The sequence below is a fragment of the Rhinoraja longicauda genome, chromosome 28 (genome assembly GCF_053455715.1).
Source record: "Rhinoraja longicauda isolate Sanriku21f chromosome 28, sRhiLon1.1, whole genome shotgun sequence".
Classification (NCBI taxonomy): Eukaryota; Metazoa; Chordata; class Chondrichthyes; order Rajiformes; family Arhynchobatidae; genus Rhinoraja; species Rhinoraja longicauda.
The window spans coordinates 31,336,613-31,357,135 of NC_135980.1; the positions used below are offsets into that span (position 1 = coordinate 31,336,613).

Genomic DNA, 20,523 nt, shown 5'->3' on the forward strand with positions numbered 1-20,523 from the left:
ACCATCGATTGCAGTGAAACAAAACTGTATTCCTAATCTGGAAGATCAAAGGTGCACTCTGGGAGTATCAGCGTCTCCTGTTCAGTTAGAATCACATCTCATTTCCCACGCTCTTTTACAGTACTAATGGAGTTACACTATCTGTGTCGGAAGGAACTGCAGATGCTGGTTGAAACAGAAGATAGACACAAAATGCTGGAGTAACTTGGCGGGACAGGCAGTATCTCTGGAGAGAAGGAATGGGTGACGTTTCAGTCTGAAGAAGGGTCTCGACCCGAAACGTCACCCATTCCTTCTCTCCAGAGAAACCTTCCTTCGTGTCCGCAATAGAGGCGATACGTTCATCCCACCGCTCCGAGCTCATCTTCGACAACACTGGCCTTCAACATTTGCAGTAAACTGTTTTTTTGTTTTGCTGGAAATGATAACGAGAGCATCTGTCTCGAGTTTATTGCCTCGGCGCGTTTGTCAATTGTCCGGCGGACTGGACTACAAGGCGATTGTGTATCCGTGGGGCATTGAAATCGCTGACTGTAGCAGATATGAGGCCAATCTCAGCTACGCCTGTTTCCCAGTCTGGCTTGGTCCACACAACTAGAAGCACTGAAGTGTGTCTGTCTGATTGGAAGCCACTGTGTAATCAGTCATTGAGTTTCTGTAAACAAGACCTTTAAATCATGGTATCCAGAGCCGCACTGCATTGATTCCTGTCGCAATATCACTGCGTGCAAATGTGTTTTGAGGATGTTAAACGAGAGCTGCCTGATACAATGCTTGTGCATTCTTGTTTTCTGTTTGCACACCTCTCTATTTCATTCAGGTTGAATTAGAGTCATAGAATCATAGTCATAGAGTAGTACAGCGTGGAAACAAGAGATAAACCCAGAGATGTATCTGTGGTACAACTCATTAAACTCCATTTGCATTGAGAGTCATAGTCTTACAGAGTGGAAACAGGCCCTTCGGCCCAACTTGCCCACACCGGCCAACATGTCCCAGCTACACTGGTCCCACCTGCCTGCGTTTAGCCCATATCCCTCTAAAGCTGTCCGATCCATGTACCTATCTAATTGTTTCTTAAACTTTCCGATATTACCTGCCTCAATTACTTGCTCCGGCAGCTCGTTCCATGTACCTACCACCCTGCATGGATTCTCCCCATTACCCCTATGGCCTTATGAGCTCATTATGACCTAATTCCTCTCCTAATACTTATGATCTTATGATCTTCTGATCCCGGTATTCACCTTGTCAAATACCTCTCTCTTTGCCCTCCCTTGGTTCTCACACCCTGGTCATTTACCTCTTCTCATCTGGATTTCTCACCCCAGTACTGACGCCAGCTGTGGCTGCTCAGGTAAGATTCTGGCCCAAGGTTTATGGGAGAATATTCCTCATGGATAACACGATGGAGCATTGAGAGAACGTGGATAAACTCTCTCTTGTTGGAGATGATTGGTTGGTACCTGAGTGGCATTAGTGAAACGTTCCATTTCATAAGGTCATACGTGATAGGAGCAGAATTAGGCCATTCGGCCCATCAAATCTACTCCGCCATTCAATCACAGCTGATCTATCACTCCCGAGTCTGTTAACGAGTCTGTGTCTTGTTTTCGCTGGAACTGCTTGGCTGGAGGTGCTGCTGAATCTTCAGTTCCATCGTTCAACACTATCGGGTCCCAGAGCCCTTCCTGCATACAGGTAACTCACCTGTGCTCATGTAAAGCAAGTCGGGTTGCCTTCAGGTATGATGTGGAGCTCAGAGGAAGGTGAGAGCAGTCATCTAGAGAGATATCAAGAGAGAGCTAGATTTAGCTCTTAGGGTTAAAGGAATCAAGGGATTATGGGGAGAAAGCAGGAACGGGGTACTGATTCTGGATGATCAGCCGTGATCATATTGAATGGCGGTGCTGGCGTGAAGAGTGGCCTACTCCTGTCCCTATTTTCTATGATTTCTATCCATCTCTGGATGACAATGGCGGTAAATGGTTCAGGCCTTTGTTCACAGAGAGGGCATCGTTACAGTGGAGATTCACAGATTCTGGATTAATACGCGTGCCAAAGGTTATGGGAAGCCTGGAGAATGGGGTTAGGAGGGAGATTAAGATCAGCCATGTTTGAATGGCAGAGTAGACTTGATGGGCCGAATGGCCTAATTCTGCTCCTATGACTGATGAACCTATGACCTTTCACAGATGAGGTGTTGCATGGGGAGGTCGCTGACAAGGGGTAGGCAACTAACTTGAGTCTGAACAAGAGTTCCGACCCGAAACGTCACCTATCCACGTTCTCCACAGATGCTGCCGGAACCGCTGAGTTACTCCAGCACTCTGTGAAACGTCACCTATCCATGCTCTCCACAAATTCTGCCTGACCCACTGAGTTACTCCAGCACATTGTGTCCTTTTTTGTAAACCGGCATCTGCAGTTCCTTGTTTCTGCAACTAACTTCACGTTGTGTTGGTTCAAGCCTGGCTCAGCAGTGATTGTGTGGGAAGGAACTACAGATGCTGGTTTAAACCGAAGATGGACACAAAATGCTGGCGTAAATCAGCGGGACAGACAGCATCTCTGGAGAGAAGGCATGGGTGATTACAACTTTTCTGGTTAAGGGCGTTTGGAACATCTAACCTAATAGTCACAGCAGTGGGGGACTGATCTAAAACCCAACATACATGTCAGTTAAACCGCAAAGTGCTGGAGGAACTCAGCGGGTCAGGCAGCATCTGTGGAAGGTCCTGGACAGGCGACGATTTGGATCGGGACCCTTCTTCGGATGAAACGTTGTCTGTCTATTTCCCTCCACAGCTGCTGCCTGACCCACGGAGTTCCTCCAGCAGTTTGTTTTTTGCTCAAGACTCCAGCATCTGAAGCCTCTTATGTCTCCTTTCATGCAAGATATTAAGTTAATTGCTGATCGTAAATGACTGCAAACCTTTGATTTGTCCACTAGGTGGAGAGCTTTGTGATATCAGAGCATTGAGCTGAGATGATCCTTGGGACAGATCCTAACAGAACTTGGAGACACGGTTGTCAGCTGTCTGCTCCCCGTCTGAGGCCCTATTACATGACCACGAGATGTCAAACAATGTATTCAACCAACAATGCTGCTTCTGGGTGGGAAACTCACAACTCTGTGGGAGAACCTGAGGACCAGGAAATAGAAATCGCACCGAGGAGGGAAATAAACTTGCCCTGAGGTGAGGATGTGTACGCACAACTCCACAGGTCACACGTACCCTGCAATGAGGCAGCACAAACCCATCACACTCACACCTCCTTACTCCAATGTCTCTTGTTCACAAATTTGTCTTTAGACTTTAGACATAGAGCGTGGAAATAGGCCCTTAGGTCCACACCGACCAGCGATCAACACACACTAGCACTATCCTACACACTAGGGACAATATAGACAATATAGAGAATCCAATTAACCGACAAACCTGTACATCATTGGGATGTAGGGTTGCCAACTGTCCCGTATTAGCTGGGACATCCCGTATTTTGGGCTAAATTAGTTTGTCCCATACGGGACCGCCCTTGTCCCGTATTAGTAGGGTTGCCAACTTCCTCACTCCCAAATACGGGACAAAGGGTGACGTCACCGCCCCGCGCCCCACGTGACCTCACCCAACCAGCAGCCACGTGCTCCCGCTCCACCAATGGCGGCCCCCCGAGCCGGGAGGCGGGTTGCGTAGCAATGGGAGGATGTGGCCGCTGGCTGGGTGAGGTCACGTAGAGCGCGGGGGAGGGGGGGGTGATGTCACCTTGTCCCGTATTTGGGAGTGAGGAAGTTGGCAACCCTGTTGGGATGTGGGAGGAAACCGGAGCTCCTGGGGAAAACTCACACAGTCACAGGGAGAACGCACAAACTCCACACACTCCACCCGAGGTCAGGATGGAATCCGGGTCTCTAGTGCTGTAAAGCAGCAACTCTAACGCTGCCACACCGTGCCACCCTTATTAAGCATTTTCAACAGTGACATTTGGTGGTGTTGATGCAGGTGGATCTCAAATGAAAACTATCCTGTGAATGGTAATTTTTGCATCTGAAGAATGAACTGAAATGGGAAGGACAAGAATGAATAAACATCGTGTGCAGTTTAGCAGTGAACAAATGGCCAATAGTTCTAGAAATGTAAATATGTTTTTGAATGCTCGGGACTAGTTTGGATTAATAATGCCCCAGACAGTCAGAATACAAGGTACCGAGGATAGACACAAACAGCTGGAGTAACTCAGCAGGTTACCAGTCTGAAGAAGGGTCTCGACCCAAAACGTCACCCATTCCTTCTCTCCACAGATGCTGCCTGACCCGCTGAGTTACTCCAGCACACTGTGTCCTTTTGTGTAAACCGGCATCTGCAGTTCCTTGTTTCTGCAACTAACTTCACGTTGTGTTGGTTCAAGCCTGGCTCAGCAGTGATTGTGTGGGAAGGAACTGCAGATGCTGGTTTAAACCGAAGATGGACACAAAATGCTGGAGTAAATCAGCGGGACAGACAACATCTCTGGAGAGAAGGCATGGGTGATTGCAACTTTTCTGGTTAAGGGCGTTTGGAACATCTAACCTAATAGTCACAGCAGTGGGGGACTGATCTAAAACCCAACATACATGTCAGTTAAACCGCAAAGTGCTGGAGGAACTCAGCGGGTCAGGCAGCATCTGTGGAAGGTCCTGGACAGGCGATGATTTGGATCGGGACCCTTCTTCGGATGAAACGTTGTCTGTCTATTTCCCTCCACAGCTGCTGCCTGACCCACGGAGTTCCTCCAGCAGTTTGTTTTTTGCTCAAGACTCCAGCATCTGAAGCCTCTTATGTCTCCTTTCATGCAAGATATTAAGTTAATTGCTGATCGTAAATGACTGCAAACCTTTGATTTGTCCACTAGGTGGAGAGCTTTGTGATATCAGAGCATTGAGCTGAGATGATCCTTGGGACAGATCCTAACGGAACTTGGAGACACGGTTGTCAGCTGTCTGCTCCCCGTCTGAGGCCCTATTACATGACCACGAGATGTCAAACAATGTATTCAACCAATAATGCTGCTTCTGGGTGGGAAACTCACAACTCTGTGGGAGAACCTGAGGACCAGGAAATAGAAATCGCACCGAGGAGGGAAATAAACTTGCCCTGAGGTGAGGATGTGTACGCACAACTCCACAGGTCACACGTACCCTGCAATGAGGCAGCCCAAACCCATCACACTCACACCTCCTTACTCCAATGTCTCTTGTTCACAAATTTGTCTTTAGACTTTAGACATAGAGCGTGGAAATAGGCCCTTAGGTCCACACCGACCAGCGATCAACACACACTAGCACTATCCTACACACTAGGGACAATATAGACAATATAGCCTGGCTCAGCAGTGATTGTGTGGGAAGGAACTGCAGATGCTGGTTTAAACCGAAGATGGACACAAAATGCTGGCGTAAATCAGCGGGACAGACAGCATCTCTGGAGAGAAGGCATGGGTGATTGCAACTTTTCAGGTTAAGGGCGTTTGGAACATCTAACCTAATAGTCACAGCAGTGGGGGACTGATCTAAAACCCAACATACATGTCAGTTAAACCGCAAAGTGCTGGAGGAACTCAGCGGGTCAGGCAGCATCTGTGGAAGGTCCTGGACAGGCGATGATTTGGATCGGGACTCTTCTTCGGATGAAACGTTGTCTGTCTATTTCCCTCCACAGCTGCTGCCTGACCCACGGAGTTCCTCCAGCAGTTTGTTTTTTACTCAAGACTCCAGCATCTGAAGCCTCTTATGTCTCCTTTCATGCAAGATATTAAGTTAATTGCTGATCGTAAATTACTGCAAACCTTTGATTTGTCCACTAGGTGGAGAGCTTTGTGATATCAGAGCATTGAGCTGAGATGATCCTAACAGAACTTGGAGACACGGTTGTCAGCTGTCTGCTCCCCGTCTGAGGCCCTATTACATGACCACGAGATGTCAAACAATGTATTCAACCAACAATGCTGCTTCTGGGTGGGAAACTCACATCTCTGTGGGAGAACCTGAGGACCAGGAAATAGAAATCGCACCGAGGAGGGAAATAAACTTGCACTGAGGTGAGGATGTGTACGCACAACTCCACAGGTCACACGTACCCTGCAATGAGGCATCACAAACCCATCACACTCACACCTCCTTACTGGCCAATAGTTCCAATAATGGCCAATAGTTCCAGAAATGTAAACATGTTTTCGAATGCTCGGGACTAGTTTGGATTAATAATGCCCCAGACAGTCAGAATACAAGGTACCGAGGATAGACTCAAAAAGCTGGAGTAACTCAGCAGGTTACCAGTCTGAAGAAGGGTCTCGACCCAAAACGTCACCCAATCCTTCTCTCCACAGATGCTGCCTGACCCGCTGAGTTACTCCAGCACTTTGTGCCTATCTTCGGTTTAAACCAGAATCTGCAGTTCCGTCTTATACTAGGAAGGTACCCCCTTGGCTTCTCATTGCCATCAGTGATGTCGGCTTTGGTTCCATCAGGAGATCAAGGGATGCATTGGATCGAGAGCTGAGGGACTGATCAATCATGATCTCGGTGCTTGGTGGAGCAGGCTCAATAGTCTGCTCCTGCCTCTCCATTCCCAATACTTGTGGAGTCATGCAGCATGGAAACAGGCCCTTCAGCCAACTAGCCCACACTGACCAACATGTCCCATCTACTCTCATCCCACCTGCCTGCATTTGACCAATATCCCTCTAAACCTATCTTACCCATGGTGCCTGCCCAAATGTGTTTTAAATGTTGTGATAGTCCCTGCCCCTGGCAGCTCGTTCCATTCACCCACCACCTACCACCCTTTGTGTAAAAAGGTTTCCTCTTAAGTCTTTGATCCCCCTCACTTTATACCCATGTCCTCCATTCCCAATACTTATTGATTCATATGGTGTCCATGGTAAGTTCAGGGCATATCTCAGTATTCTCAGCCCCAGTAACGGCCATCTTTCCTGGTCGCTCACCTGCACTGGAAAGAAATGGTCATGTTTTACAGCATTTTTGTGTGGAAGCTGATCAGGCATTTATACCAATGAGAACCATCTGGAAAGAATGAACCGACTATCCAGGTCTCCTCCAACCTCTTCCTTGCTGATTCATTCAGAGTAATATTCATATAAATGACCGGGGACCTGGACTCCAAAGAGGGCTGACATCCTGCCCTTGTAAAGGTCACATATCATCCATGCCAGGCAGCGGCAGAGCCATTTAGTTCAGTTTACTTTAAACTAAAGTTACAGCGATACAGCGCAGAAACAGGCCCTTTGGCCCACCGAGTCCGTACCGACCAGTGATCCCCGTACACTAACACTATCCTACACACACTGGGGACAATTTACACTAAGCCAATTAACCTACAAACCTGCACGCCTTTGGATTGTGGGAGGAAACCGAAGATCTCAGTTAGGACTAGGAGATGTTTCCATGTCCCTCAATCATGGTATCAGCAGAGGAATTCACCATGGGACAGAGGGAGCTGGCCAAACTGTACAGCCATGATGAAGAACACTGTCTAGCTCATGAGCCATGGCTATAAACACGTGCTGTGTTTATGTGCTGATAGATGTTTCACATAGTTTCATTCTCCCTAGTTACTAAATAAAGCTGGGCATCTTTTGTCCCACGTCTGGTGACTTACCCGTGCAACCCTGAGCCCAGTCACCGAGGCTCCTGCTCTCCTGTCTACTCTAGTCCTTGTCACTCATGACAACTTTCTCTTGACCTTTCCTGAAGACACCAAACTTCCTGGGGTACAAATTCTGTAGCTTGCAATTGATTTAAATAGACCGGTTCCACTACCCAGGCCTTGGTGATCTGCTACCAGGGACCTGCTGGATTCCACATTCACTAGAATTTAGAAGGATGAGAGGGGGTCTTATAGAAACATAAAATTATTAAGGGATTGGACAGGCTAGATGCAGGAAAAGTGTTCCCGATGTTGGGGGAGTCCAGAACCAGGGGTCACAGTTTAAGAATAAAGGACAGGCCATTTAGGACTGAGATGCGGAAAAACTTTTTCATCCATAGATGTGAATCTGTGGAATTCTCCGTCACAGAAGGCAGTGGAGGCCAATTCACTGGATGTATTTAAGAGAGAGTTGTATATCGCTCTTAGGGCTAACGGAATCAAGGGATAGAGGGATATAGACGATGATGTGGAGAGATAAAGAACAATGAATGAAAGATAGGCAAAAATGTACGCAGGTCTCACAGAGACTCTGTACCAGACCCCAGCCCTAGTGCTTGGTCCTTCACTACAGACCCTGTGTGTTAGCTGCACCCCTCCAGTCTCAGTGCATCCCTCTGCACGTACTCTGACAGCGGCAGTTGGCACGTTCCCTGCGGGACATTTCATGTGCAACTCTAGGCTTTGAGCAGCATCAGGCTGTACAACAGCAGATGGCACCAGACACTATGCGAGTGCTAGCCTCGACCAACCCCCCATACACTTGCCTCTCAGGGTGCGCAGGTCAGAAATACTGGCCCCGTACAGACCTGGTGCATCCCGATCACACAACAGTGAGCAAGATACAAGCACGGTCAGATGCTTGCTCTTCACCTGTCTGGCCCAGGAATTGGTTGGGGGCTATCATTGGCCCCTCCAACCCATTGGCAGTTACTGAGGCGGTAAACAGCACAAGCCCCGCCGAGGCTGAGTGGCAACGATTGGGGCCTGTTGCAACCAATCGAGCACAGCGAGACGTTGCTGCGGTGTCTGATTAAACACACTCTGTTTTCGGAGTAAACTTGTTTATCTCTGCCGGACAGCATTCTGGATCCTGTGAGTCACTTATCCCATTCCTTCTCCAATCGGTGGTGGGGAAGATGCTGGAGTCAATTATAAAAGATGAAATTGCGGAGCATTTGGATAGCGGTAACAGGATTGTTCTGAGTCAGCATGGATTTACGAAGGGGAAATCATGCTTGATTAATTTTTTGGAGTTTTTTGAGGATGTACCTAGGAAAATGGACAATGGAGAGCCAGTGGATGTAGTGTACCTGAACTTTTAGAAAGCCTTTGATAAGGTCCCACATAGGAGATTAGTGGGCAAAATTAGAACACATGGTATAGGGGGTAGGGTACTGACATGGATAGAAAATTGGTTGGCAGACAAGAAACAAAGAGCAGGGATTAACGGGTCCCTTTCAGAATGGCAGGCAGTGACAAGTGGGGTACCGCAAGGCTCGGTGCTGGGACCACAGCTATTTACAATAGGAAGTCTGAAGAAGGGTCTCGACCCGAAAAATAATCAGTCTAAAGAAGGGTCTCAACCTGCAACGTCTCCTATTCCTTCTCTCCAGAGATGCTGCCTGACCCGCTGAGTTACTCCAGCATTTTGTGTTTACCTTCGATTTAAACCAGCATCTGCAGTTTTCTTTCAATTACAATATACATTATTGATTGAGATAAAGGGATTCAAATAACATTAGCAAATTTGCAGATGACACAAAGCTGGGTGGCAGTGTGAACTGTGCGGAGGATGCTATGAGGATGCAGGGTGACTTGGACAGGTGGAGCAGTGGTGTGTATTTCATTGTATCTAGTACACGTGACAATAAGGAAACCATTACCCATTGAGGACACGGAATGGTCAATGAGATGCCATTCCAGCAGACTGCTTTGGCCTGGATGATGCAGCATATGCACTCATCCAATTTGCCAGCATCAGGACCATATCCTCATTGTATCTGATTCCATCTCCTCTGGCATTAACCCTTCATTGTATCTGTCTCCATCTCCTCTGGCATTAACCCTTCATTGTATCTGTCTCCATCTCCTCTGGCAGCCCATTCACGATGTTCCACATGAAGGGGTATTAATTGAGGCTGAGAGAGGACGTTAGGTGGGACCACCAGCAGGTTTCCTTGCCTGTGCAGGTTTCCTTGCCCCTGTTGGACCTGATGCCCTGAAGTTCATGTGGTCGTCGTCGATGAATACACAAACCGCCAGTGTTACCTCTTATCCTCCGTATACTACAAAGCTGTCATCTCCAGTTGGCCTGTTTGTTGGTTGACCCGGATGGGCTTGGGGATTGTGAAGCCGAGCCAGGAATGTTGCTTATGAGGCCTGATTCTGTGGGTACTGTTCTGTTGTGTGGTCTGTGGTACAATGTTCCTAATTTGGACACCAATGCCTACACGTATGTGATGGAGACTCTGCAAGGTCAGCACACACAACCGAGCCATGTTCAAATCCAAAGCCTAGGTCAATGCAGAGATCCATCTGTCTTTATCCTGATGGTCTTTTCATGTAAAGGTATGGAAAAATGTGAGACTCTGAATTATTAGCCATGAATTATGAGTCAATTATTAGCCATGATTTATGAGTCAATTTTGGATCAGGAATCACGTATTGGCCCAACTGAGGAAGGATGGCTGATTTATTTTTCTAGAAGACATCGGACATCGGACATCGGTGAATCAAATTGTTTTTTTCTAGTAGTTTCACAACCATGGTAACTAACTGTTTTTATAATGGCAGATTGTTCAACTATATAACTTATAATTTACTCATAATTTAAAACCTCCCTTAATAATATCAAGGCTGTCCTTCTAAACCTACCTGATCTCCCGGTTGCTCAACACTGGCAGAGAATTCCACAGATTCACAACTCTCTGGGTGAAACTCTCTGTTGTTACTTTCTCCCAGCTAACAATGATTTATTCTACATTTTCCTGGATCTCCCTCCCCTTTGTCCTGTTTTCACACCTTACATTTCCTTATCTTCATCTCTCCCTCTCCCCTGACATCAGTCTGAAGAAGGGTCTCGACCCAAAACAGTCACTTATTCCTTCTCTCCCGAGTCCCGCTGAGTTACTCCAGCATTTTGTGTCTACCTTCAAAGCTTTTCAAGTATTCCTCTCCTCTGCTTCGCAGACAGACCCTTGTAGTCGAGGGTGACTCACCTACACTCTGCTGCCAGTGTTTCTCAGTCAGAAGATGCGTCATTGTCAGGGATTTCATACAGCACGGAAACAGCTTTGGCACAACACATCTAAACAGGTCCTATTTCCTGCGTTTGGCCCATATCCCTCTGAACCTCCTATCCATGCAGCTGTCCAAATGTTTTTTTTGTATGTTGTTATAGTACCCGCCTCAACTAATTCCACTGGCACAAAATGCTGGAGTAACTCAGCGGGACAGGCAGCATCTTGGGAGAGAAGGAATGGGTGACGTTTCGGGTCGAGACCCTTCTTCAGACTGATGTCAGGGGAGGGGGCAGACCAAAGATAGAATGTAGCCAGAGACAGGAAGACTGGTGGGAGAACTGGGAAGGGGGCGGGGATCGAGAGGTAAAGCAGGAACTATCTGAAGTTCCTTTGGCAGCTGGTTCCATATACCCACCACCCTCTGTGTGAAAATGTTGCACCTCAAGTTCCTATTAAATATTCCTCTGTCACCCTGAACCATTGTCCTTTTGTTCTTGATGGGCCTACCCTGGGAAAAAGACTGTGCATTCACTCTGTCTATTCCCCTCGTGATTTATACACCTCTATAAGATCACCCTTGAGATGCCTGTGCTCCAAGGATTAAGTCCTAGCTTGCCAATCCTCTCCCTACAGCTTATGCCATCTGGACCCTTGTAAGTCTTCTCTGCATTATCTTTAGCTTAGTCCCAAAGGAGCTGCCGTGGACTGACGAGATGTACCTTTAGAGTGGAGGACGTATCTTTAGAATGGCGACGAGGAGGAATTTCTTTAGGCAGAGGGTGGTGAATCTGTGGAATTCCTTGCCACAGACGGCTGTGGAGGCCAAGTCAGTTGGTATTTTTAAAGCGGATGTTTAAAGTGATCTAGATGTAGTTACATGAACGGTACAATTGATCACAATATCACCGAAGAGCGAAGTAAAAATCATTTTAAATCTCGACACACTCGGTACAATGATCACTGCTGAGAAAGGTAATGTACATCTATCAAAGGGCTAAAGTACTAACTGTGTAGGAAGGAACTGCAGATGCTGGTTTAAACCGAATATAGACAAAAAATGCTGGAGTAACTCAGCGGGACAGATAGCATCTCTGGAGAGAAGGAATGGGTGACGTTTCTGGTCGAAACCCTTCTTCGGACCATGATTAAGGCATTCTGGCCTCGCAGTGCTATGCAGTAGGGAAATGCTTTTGTTTGGCTTATAACAAGAATTTATTAAAGATCCGATTGCTAACTCCCATTGAGTATTGTCATGTGCAAAAGCCTTTCTGGAAACTCGATCCAGGGCCCCTGTGGTGTTGGACTGCATCGTCAGAGGCTGCTGGTGGGCGGGCTGTTTGTTAGGAGCACATGCATCTTAGCGCTTGACATCACCTGCACAAACCCCTGACTTTGTGTGGGCCTCGGGGAAGGGGGTGCTAGCCTCTCCTGCAGAATTAGGCCTGAACTGGGGAGCCAAGGCCTGCTGTATCGCAGCCAGGAAGCCCGAGGTCCCTTTCAACATTACCCAATCTGACAACGGTTAAAATAAGTAGGAAGGAAATGCGGATGCTGGTTTAAACCGAAGATAGACACAAATTGCTGGAGTAACTCAGGGGGACAGGCAGCATCTCTGGAGAGAATGAATGGTTGACGTTTCGGTTCGAGACCCTTCTTCGACATTTAAATTAAGATACACACAAAGCGCTGGAATAACTCAAACTGAAGAAGCATGAAACATGAAACGTCATCCATCCATTTTCTCCACAGATGCTGCCTGGCCCGCTGAGTTACTCCAGCACTCTGTGTCGATCTTTGGTTTAAACCGGCGTCCATAGGTTTTTTCTGCAGAGTAAAGTAACGTTTTTAAATAATCCATGTGTCTTGCTGTCTGCACCAAACTGGACAAGCCCGGGGTTTTCCACATTACACCCCATCTGAGAATGAGCAAAGGTTAACGTAAACCCAGATTGTGCAGGATTGGCACAGGGGAACAATCTTTCAGGGTGACGGGCATGTTAAGGGTGTCATTTTGACTGGTTCTCCTGAACTGCAGCGAGAAGGAAGCTCTCTCCTGCTGTGTCACGGTGCACCACACGTACACTGCCCCACAGCACGCTGCAGGCGGGCGGGCACATTAAGGCCATTGGCGACTAATATAATTTTTTGAAAATGTTCAGAGCAGAATTAAAAAAATTAGAAACATCAATATAGAAATGAATATTGATGTTCTGAAGAAGGGTCTCGACCCGAAACGTCACCCATACCTTGTCTCCCGAGATGCTGCCTGACCTGCTGAGTTACTCCAGCATTTTGTGAATAAATACCTTCGATTTGTACCAGCATCTGCTGTTATTTTCTTATAGAAATGAATAAAACGTTTCAGTCGTTTATCAGGTTGAAACTGCAGTTTCCAATTGATATAATTTCCTCGTTATAGACAATAGACAATAGGTGCAGGAGTAGGCCATTCAACCCTTCGAGCCAGCACCGCCATTCAATGCGATCATGGCTGATCACTCTCAATCAGTACCCCGTTCCTGTCTTCTCCCCATACCCCCTCACTCCGCTATCCTTAAGAGCTCTATCCAGCTCTCTCTTGAAAGCATCCACCGAACTGGCCTCCACTGCCTTCTGAGGCAGAGAATTCCACACCTTCACCACTCTCTGACTGAAAAAGTTCTTCCTCATCTCCGTTCTAAATTGGCCTACCCCTTATTCTTAAACTGTGGCCCCTTGTTCTGGACTCCCCCAACATTGGGAACATGTTTCCTGCCTCTAATGTGTCCAATCCCCTAATTACCTTATATGTTTCAATAAGATCCCCCTCATCCTTCTAAGTTGTAGCCTGAGCTGGGAGGGAGGGAAGGATCTGGGGGGGGGGGGGGGGGGGGTGCATGGAATCCGCCTTCTTACAGATTTAGGAAAGGACAGATTCCAGGCTATAATTGGTTTGGGGCAGGGGTGAGTGATGGTGGACAGCTGCAGTGTGACCACGCCGGCTCCCGGGGCCGGGGAGCATTGGCTGAGGGCGGCCGCACGTAAATGGTGACGCGGGAGAGAAAGTATAAAAGACGCGCCGAGTGGCGCCTGATTTGTGAATGAAATAGTAGCGCCCGGTGTTCAGGCGCAGCGTTACAGTGTAGCAGCGGCTGGCCTTTGTTGTAGTAGCGACCAGCGTTACAGTGTAGCAGCGGCAAAGTAGCGACCTGCGTTATAGTGTAGCAGCATTGCAGTGTAACAGCGGGTAGTTACAGTGTAGCGGCGGGGTAGCAGCGGCCTGTGTTACAGTGTAGTAGCGTTAGTATAACAGTGGATAGTTACAGTGTAGCGGCATTACAGTGTAACAGCGGGTAGTTACAGTGTAGCGGCATTACAGTGTAACAGCGGGTAGTTACAGTGTAGCGGCGGGGTAGCAGCGGCCTGTGTTACAGTGTAGTAGCGTTAGTATAACAGTGGATAGTTACAGTGTAGCGGCATTACAGTGTAACAGCGGGTAGTTACAGTGTAGCGGCATTACAGTGTAACAGCGGGTAGTTACAGTGTAGCGGCGGGATAGCAGCGGCCTGTGTTACAGTGTAGCGAGCTACAGCCCAGACCAGACCACGTTGCAACATGAAGTACATCATTGGCATTGGAGGGTGAGTAACTTACTGCAGGTAACACAACGGAGCACGTGTAGGATGGAAATGCAGATGCTGGTTTACACCGAAGACGGACACAAAATGCTGGAATAACTCAGCAGGATTAGGCAGCATCTCAGGAGAGAAGGGATGGGTGATGTTTCGAGTCGAGACCCTTCTTTAGACTCTGAATCCAGAATCCGAAGAAGGGTCTCGACCCGAAACGTCACCCATTCCTTCTCTCCAGTCAGAGATTCTGCCTGACCCGCTGAGTTACTCCAGCATTTTGTGTCTGTCTACAACGCAGCACGTGTTGGCGAAGAAGTATTGAATTTGAAATGAAACATTTTTTGCTGCGTGTCTGAATTTGGAGAAAATTCGGTCAATTGAAGAACTTCAGAGGTATTAAAGGAGTTATTTTAAAGTATCGATACGACTCTTTAAAAATCAACTTGCATGGTGTAATTAATTTAAATTTCTACAATAACTAGAACGTGAATTAATCAAAATCTAATTAAAAAAAATATCTGAATATAATGTTGACCATAAGAATTTAAAATCTAGCCCAGTTTAGCCGCAGTTCGCTTTACGTATCCGAAGCCTGGTTGCTTTGACAATGTTTTTTGGAAAGTAGTAAATGTGGCACAAAGTGTCGGCTTTGCCGTTGCGTTAACCTTGAGAGGAGAATGCGTTTGCCGCGCACCAACTCCATGTTCGTGGCGCCTTCGGTAACTGCCTCCATCCGGCCAGCCCGGCTCCACTCTCTCCCCTGTGGCCACTGCACTACACTGCCATTTCATAACATTCAATCGCTATTGCTCATCATTGCAGAAAAAAATCATTGCTTCCCTCTCTCCCAGAACCCTTATCCCATATAAAAACTATTAAACCAAGTAGCGTCTGGGTTAGTTTAAGCGGGACCTGGTGCTTTATTATGAGTGGGAAGAGAACTACAGACGCTGGTTTACACCGAAGGCAGACACAAGATGCTGGAGTAACTCAGCGGGACAGACAGCGTCTAAGGAGAGAAGGAATGGGCGACGTTTCGGGTCGAGACCCTTCTTCAGATTTATCACCTTGTTGCAAAGCCGTCGCTGTACATTTGGTCAGAGGATTGACCTTGTTGTTGCGGGTGATTTCTTTCATCTCCCCCGCGCTGGGCGCTCAACCCGAGTTTGAATTTGGCGCCCTTTCTGAAGCGGGTTTGACCGGCTGGAGCAGCGGCGACTGTTGGCGCTCAGTGTGAATAACTCTATGCACTGCAATCATAATGCCTGCATGTAATCGCGGGCTGCAACACTAACCGTCCACTCTTTTTCTCCACTGACCTTGCAGTGTGACCAACGGTGGCAAGACCACACTGACGAATAAAATTAGCCAAATATTGCCCAACTGCTGCGTCGTGCATCAGGATGACTTTTACAAGGTGAGCCCAACATTTTTTCCCTCCCTGTTTTAAACATGTTTGGGCGCCTGTTTGTGACTGTTGTAATCAATGGTAATTAAAACAACACTGCCCAAAGTCCTGATGTTCCGAGTCCAACATCTGCGAGTGTTTACACTGGGTTAAGTGCTTTAATTATGGGATTTATTCACAAAATGCTGGAGTAACTCAGCAGGTCAGGCAGCATCTCAGGAGAGAAGGAATGGGTTAATTATGGGATACAGTAGTTGCAACATGCTAATACTGGGGAAAAGACATTTGTGATATTTGAATCCTGCGCGCACAAGAATTTGTGCCCGCAGTTGAGTTATTACATTAGCGGTCTACTAATCTGGCATTTTGTTGGCAACGGGCCATATCCTGGGACATTTCACTTAAATGTACATCTCAGCATTGGGAACTGGTGGCTGATTTGCGATTAATATAACTGTTGTAATGTTGCACAGGACTAGAATTCACGGGTTTGAATCATAATCTGTATTGTCTGAATTTAATGGATGGTAGAAATATAGAAAATAGGTGCAGGAATAGGCCATTCGGCCCTTCGAGCCAGCACCACCATTCAATATGATCATGGCTGATCATCCACAATCAGTACCCCGTTGCGGCTTTCTCCCCATATCCCTTGATTCCGTTCGCCCTAAGAGCTAACTCTAACTCTCTCTTGAATACATTGTGGTGGGAAATTCTAATTGGCTTTGAATACCACATTACCAAACTGTATTTGGTGTAGAGGGAGGATGTTTAGGAATCTGCCATCATTCCTACTGCATGAAGATGATTTTTGTTGGGAGGTTCACAGTTTGGGACTTTGGGCAAGTGCACTTAAAGACTGTTAAGATTCCTGCCTTGTGTGTAAATACATTGTTTGTAGCCTTGTTTTTATGACTATTTCAGACACCAGATCAGATAGAAGTTGGGCAAGATGGATTTAAACAATGGGATGGTAAGAATGGTATTGGTCGTAGGCAGTGACATTTTCTAACAAAGATCTACCTTGACATTTATTTCACCTTGTGTTGGTCCTTGCGGTAACCTGCTGGGTTCTTTTTTGACCTTCAGTGATCACGGCCCTCGACATGGAGGCAATGATGAGTACTGTCAACGCCTGGATTGACAACCCAGTAAAGTTTGCTCACTCTCACGGTGTGGCCGTCACTCCAGCCTCCGGCGAGCCGAGCCATCCAGAGGGAGGAGTGCAGATATTGATAGTGGAAGGGTTCCTGTTGTATAACTACAGGTGCAGTTATCTACAGTTATCCCTACTGACTTCAGCTTGAGAAAGACGGGGTTTATCTGGAGTATTGTCAGACTTTCATGCTGCTGCATGGGTTTCAGTTGAAGCATAATGGAGGTGGGGAGCCTCCTCGTGCTACATTCACTCCCCAACTGAGTCAGAGCCAGTAGGATGTTAAAGTACAGGTGCTCCTCAGCTTACGATGGGGTTCCATTCCGAGAAACCCATCGGAAACCGAAAATATCGTACGTCGAAATGCATTGAATACACGTGATCACGTGGCCGGAAGCGAGCTGTGGCTCGCTATGGGTCGCTGCTGTTTGCATCATCACAAAGTCGAAATATCGTAGGTCGAAGCATCGTAAGCCGGGGAGCACCTGTACACATTTTCTGGGTGGCATTAAGATTAGAATAATGTCAGGGTGCATTAAATGGTTAGTTGGGCTATCATTGACAGTAATTTGGGGTGATTATGGGCATTAAACTAAAATATTGGATCAGTATATTGCTTTGTGATTTTTAAACAAATAAGTGGTATTAGTATTTCTATCGATTTGCAAAGTAATGAATTATAACATTGATTTTGGAATATAATTTTTCCATTTTTGTGATTCTAGTTATAATCCTCATTGCGTAAATGTGCTTGTATGATCTTAGCCATAAACCTTTATGCTCCTTTACCCCAAATTGGCATTTTGTAAACATTTCTGGCCGAGCAGTATTTAACCTTGCTGTGTTTGTCAAATCAATAGTATCAATGGCCACTTGTTTATAATAGTGCAAATACAGATTGTAGGTAGAATCATCTAGCCAGTTTTTCATGAACTGTTTGTTTTTCCTCCCTGACCCAGGCCTTTGGTTTCCACTTTCAATCGGCGTTACTATCTGAACCTTCCGTATGAAGAATGCAAAAGGAGGAGGAGGTAAGTGGCTACATTATGTTGATTGTAACACTTCTGCCGTTACAATTAATTCAGCAACAATCTATCCAAGTGCGGCCATGTTAACTGAAGCTGTTTTCACTTCCAGTACAAGGAGCTACACTATCCCTGACCCATCTGGCTTGTTTGATGGGCACGTGTGGCCAATGTATCTAAAGCACAGGAAAGAAATGGAGGCCAACAAAGCTGATGTTGGTACGTGATGTTTGCATTCTGCATTACAAGCTGGCAATTAAACAGAGCTGCATCATGCACAGCAGCCGGGCAGAAGGCGACTAGTCTCTCTTCAGAAGAAAGATGTGAAAATAAGATGAGGTTGGGTGGAGTTGGTGCAGTAAAGATGCTTCCTTTGGGAGGATGGTCTGCAACTTAAAATACAGGATATTTCTTGGGAAAGATTATCTGCATTTTAAGAAGACCGGAGTCCTTGAATGTTTGTTTTCCACCTCTGGGAACTGTCGATATTAAACTATTCCAGGCTGCTTTACAACATTTCTGGTCTGATAAATTGCAGATTATAAGTGGTAGTGCGGATGGGGAATTGTAGGAAATGCCAGGTCAGCCATGATCCCACATAACAGTACGGTCACTGAATGCACCAGGTTTGGGTTGCTAACAACGAACCAGCCCATCCTTTTTTTGTCCCCTTTCCAACTAGATTCCTTCCTCTGGCATCACCATGCCTCTTCTATTCTTGTTTTGCACTGATTGGCTTTTTGTCAGCGGCTTTGGTCCAACCATGTACCCCCCCTCGCCTGTATCCACCTATCACTTGCCAGACTTTGGTCTGCCCTACCTCTCTTCCATCTTTTGTCCCCATACTATAATCAGTAAGATGAAGGGTCTCGACCCAAAATGGTGTCAATGCACATTCTCCAGACATGCTGTTACTCCAGCACTTTGTCTTGTTTTGTAAACCAGGAGCTGCTTGCATGAGCATTTCAGCCCAGCTGGCTTTCCAGCTTGACCTTCCTGGACTGAGGGAAGTGGGTTGTGGATGAAACATTCGACTGCTGGCCTGATGCCTCTGTTTCTGGCACTGGTTGGAATTTGGGGAGGCAGTTTGTACTTGGTATTTAAGTTGTTTCGAATGAATGCAATTAAATTTAAGAAATTGTGTTTCCAGTGTATCTGAATGGTTTGAAGTCTAAGGATGATATCTATCTACAAGTGCATGAAGAGATTCAAAATCTCATCCTCAATTCTTCATAGGTAATTATCGAGTTAATTATCAAATTATTTAGATTCCTGTTTTGGATTATGTCATTGTTTTAATTATTTTTGAATCTTTCTTTCAGGGAACTGGTGCACTGAAGACTTGTGTGAAGATCAAGTTGAAGTTGTAAATAGTTGATCGTCTCTTAGAAACTTGTCCTCTTAGATTTCTGTATATAGATTGGACATGGTTTAAGTTATTTCAGTCTCCCTGTTATGGCAGTTTATATGTTTAATGCTTTGTGAACTTTGAACATTTTTTAATGTGGATCATTTCTGTAACTTTTTACTGCTAATCTTGTATAATTTTTGAACATTGTAAACTGATGCCCAGAGTAATGACTGAGTATTGGATGTTGTGCTTTCCAACTTGTAACTATTGTCTTCGTTTGCCATCTGCTTTTCTGCAGACATTGTGTGCCCACCCTCTATTGCAGTCTGCAAAGCCTTGTCTTTAAAGTGATGTTATACCTGCCAATGCAATAGTTAGGGGAAGAGAGACCTTCATGTGATGGCGATAACAGTTAGGGTAACTTCTGGAGTGGAAGTTTGCATTGGAAGGGGTATAATACCTGTTCTCTACTGGGATTATAGACAATAGGTGCAGGAGTAGGCCATTCGGCCCTTCGAGCCAGCACCGCCATTCAATGTGATCATGGCTGATCATTCTCAATCAGCACCCTGTTCCTGCTTTCTCCCCATACCCCCTGACTCCGCTATCCTTAAGAGCTCTATCTAGCTCTCTCTTGAATGTATTCAGAGAATTGGCCTCCACTGCCCGCTGAGGCAGAGAATTCCACAGATTCACAACTCTGACTAAAAAAGTTTTTCCTCATCTCTGTTCTAAATGGCCTACCCCTTATTCTTAAACTGTGGCCCCTGGTTCTGGACTCCCCCAACATTGGGAACATGATTCCTGCCTCTAACATGTCCAACCCCTTAATAATCTTATATGTTTCGATAAGATCCCCTCTCATCCTTCTAAATTCCAGTATATACAAACCTAGTCGCTCCAGTCTTTCAACATAGGACAGTCCCGCCATTCCGGGAATTAACCTAGTAAACCTACGCTTCACGCCCTCAATAGCAAGAATATCCTTCCTCAAATTTGGAGACCAAAACTGCACACAGTA

The 20,523-nt window shown here is 46.4% G+C and overlaps 1 protein-coding gene across 1 annotated transcript; it reads left to right on the forward strand.

Annotated features, from left to right (window-relative positions):
- Nucleotides 1-14,505: 14,505 nt before the first annotated feature.
- mibp (muscle-specific beta 1 integrin binding protein) lies at nt 14,506-19,726 on the forward strand. Its single transcript, XM_078423625.1, has 8 exons — nt 14,506-14,571; nt 15,889-15,979; nt 16,895-16,943; nt 17,060-17,237; nt 18,086-18,157; nt 18,264-18,370; nt 19,302-19,387; nt 19,474-19,726. The coding sequence occupies exons 1-7, from the start codon at nt 14,546-14,548 to the stop codon at nt 19,385-19,387; spliced, it is 609 nt and encodes a 202-aa protein (XP_078279751.1). The 5' UTR covers nt 14,506-14,545; the 3' UTR covers nt 19,474-19,726.
- The last annotated feature ends 797 nt before the right edge of the window (nt 19,727-20,523 follow it).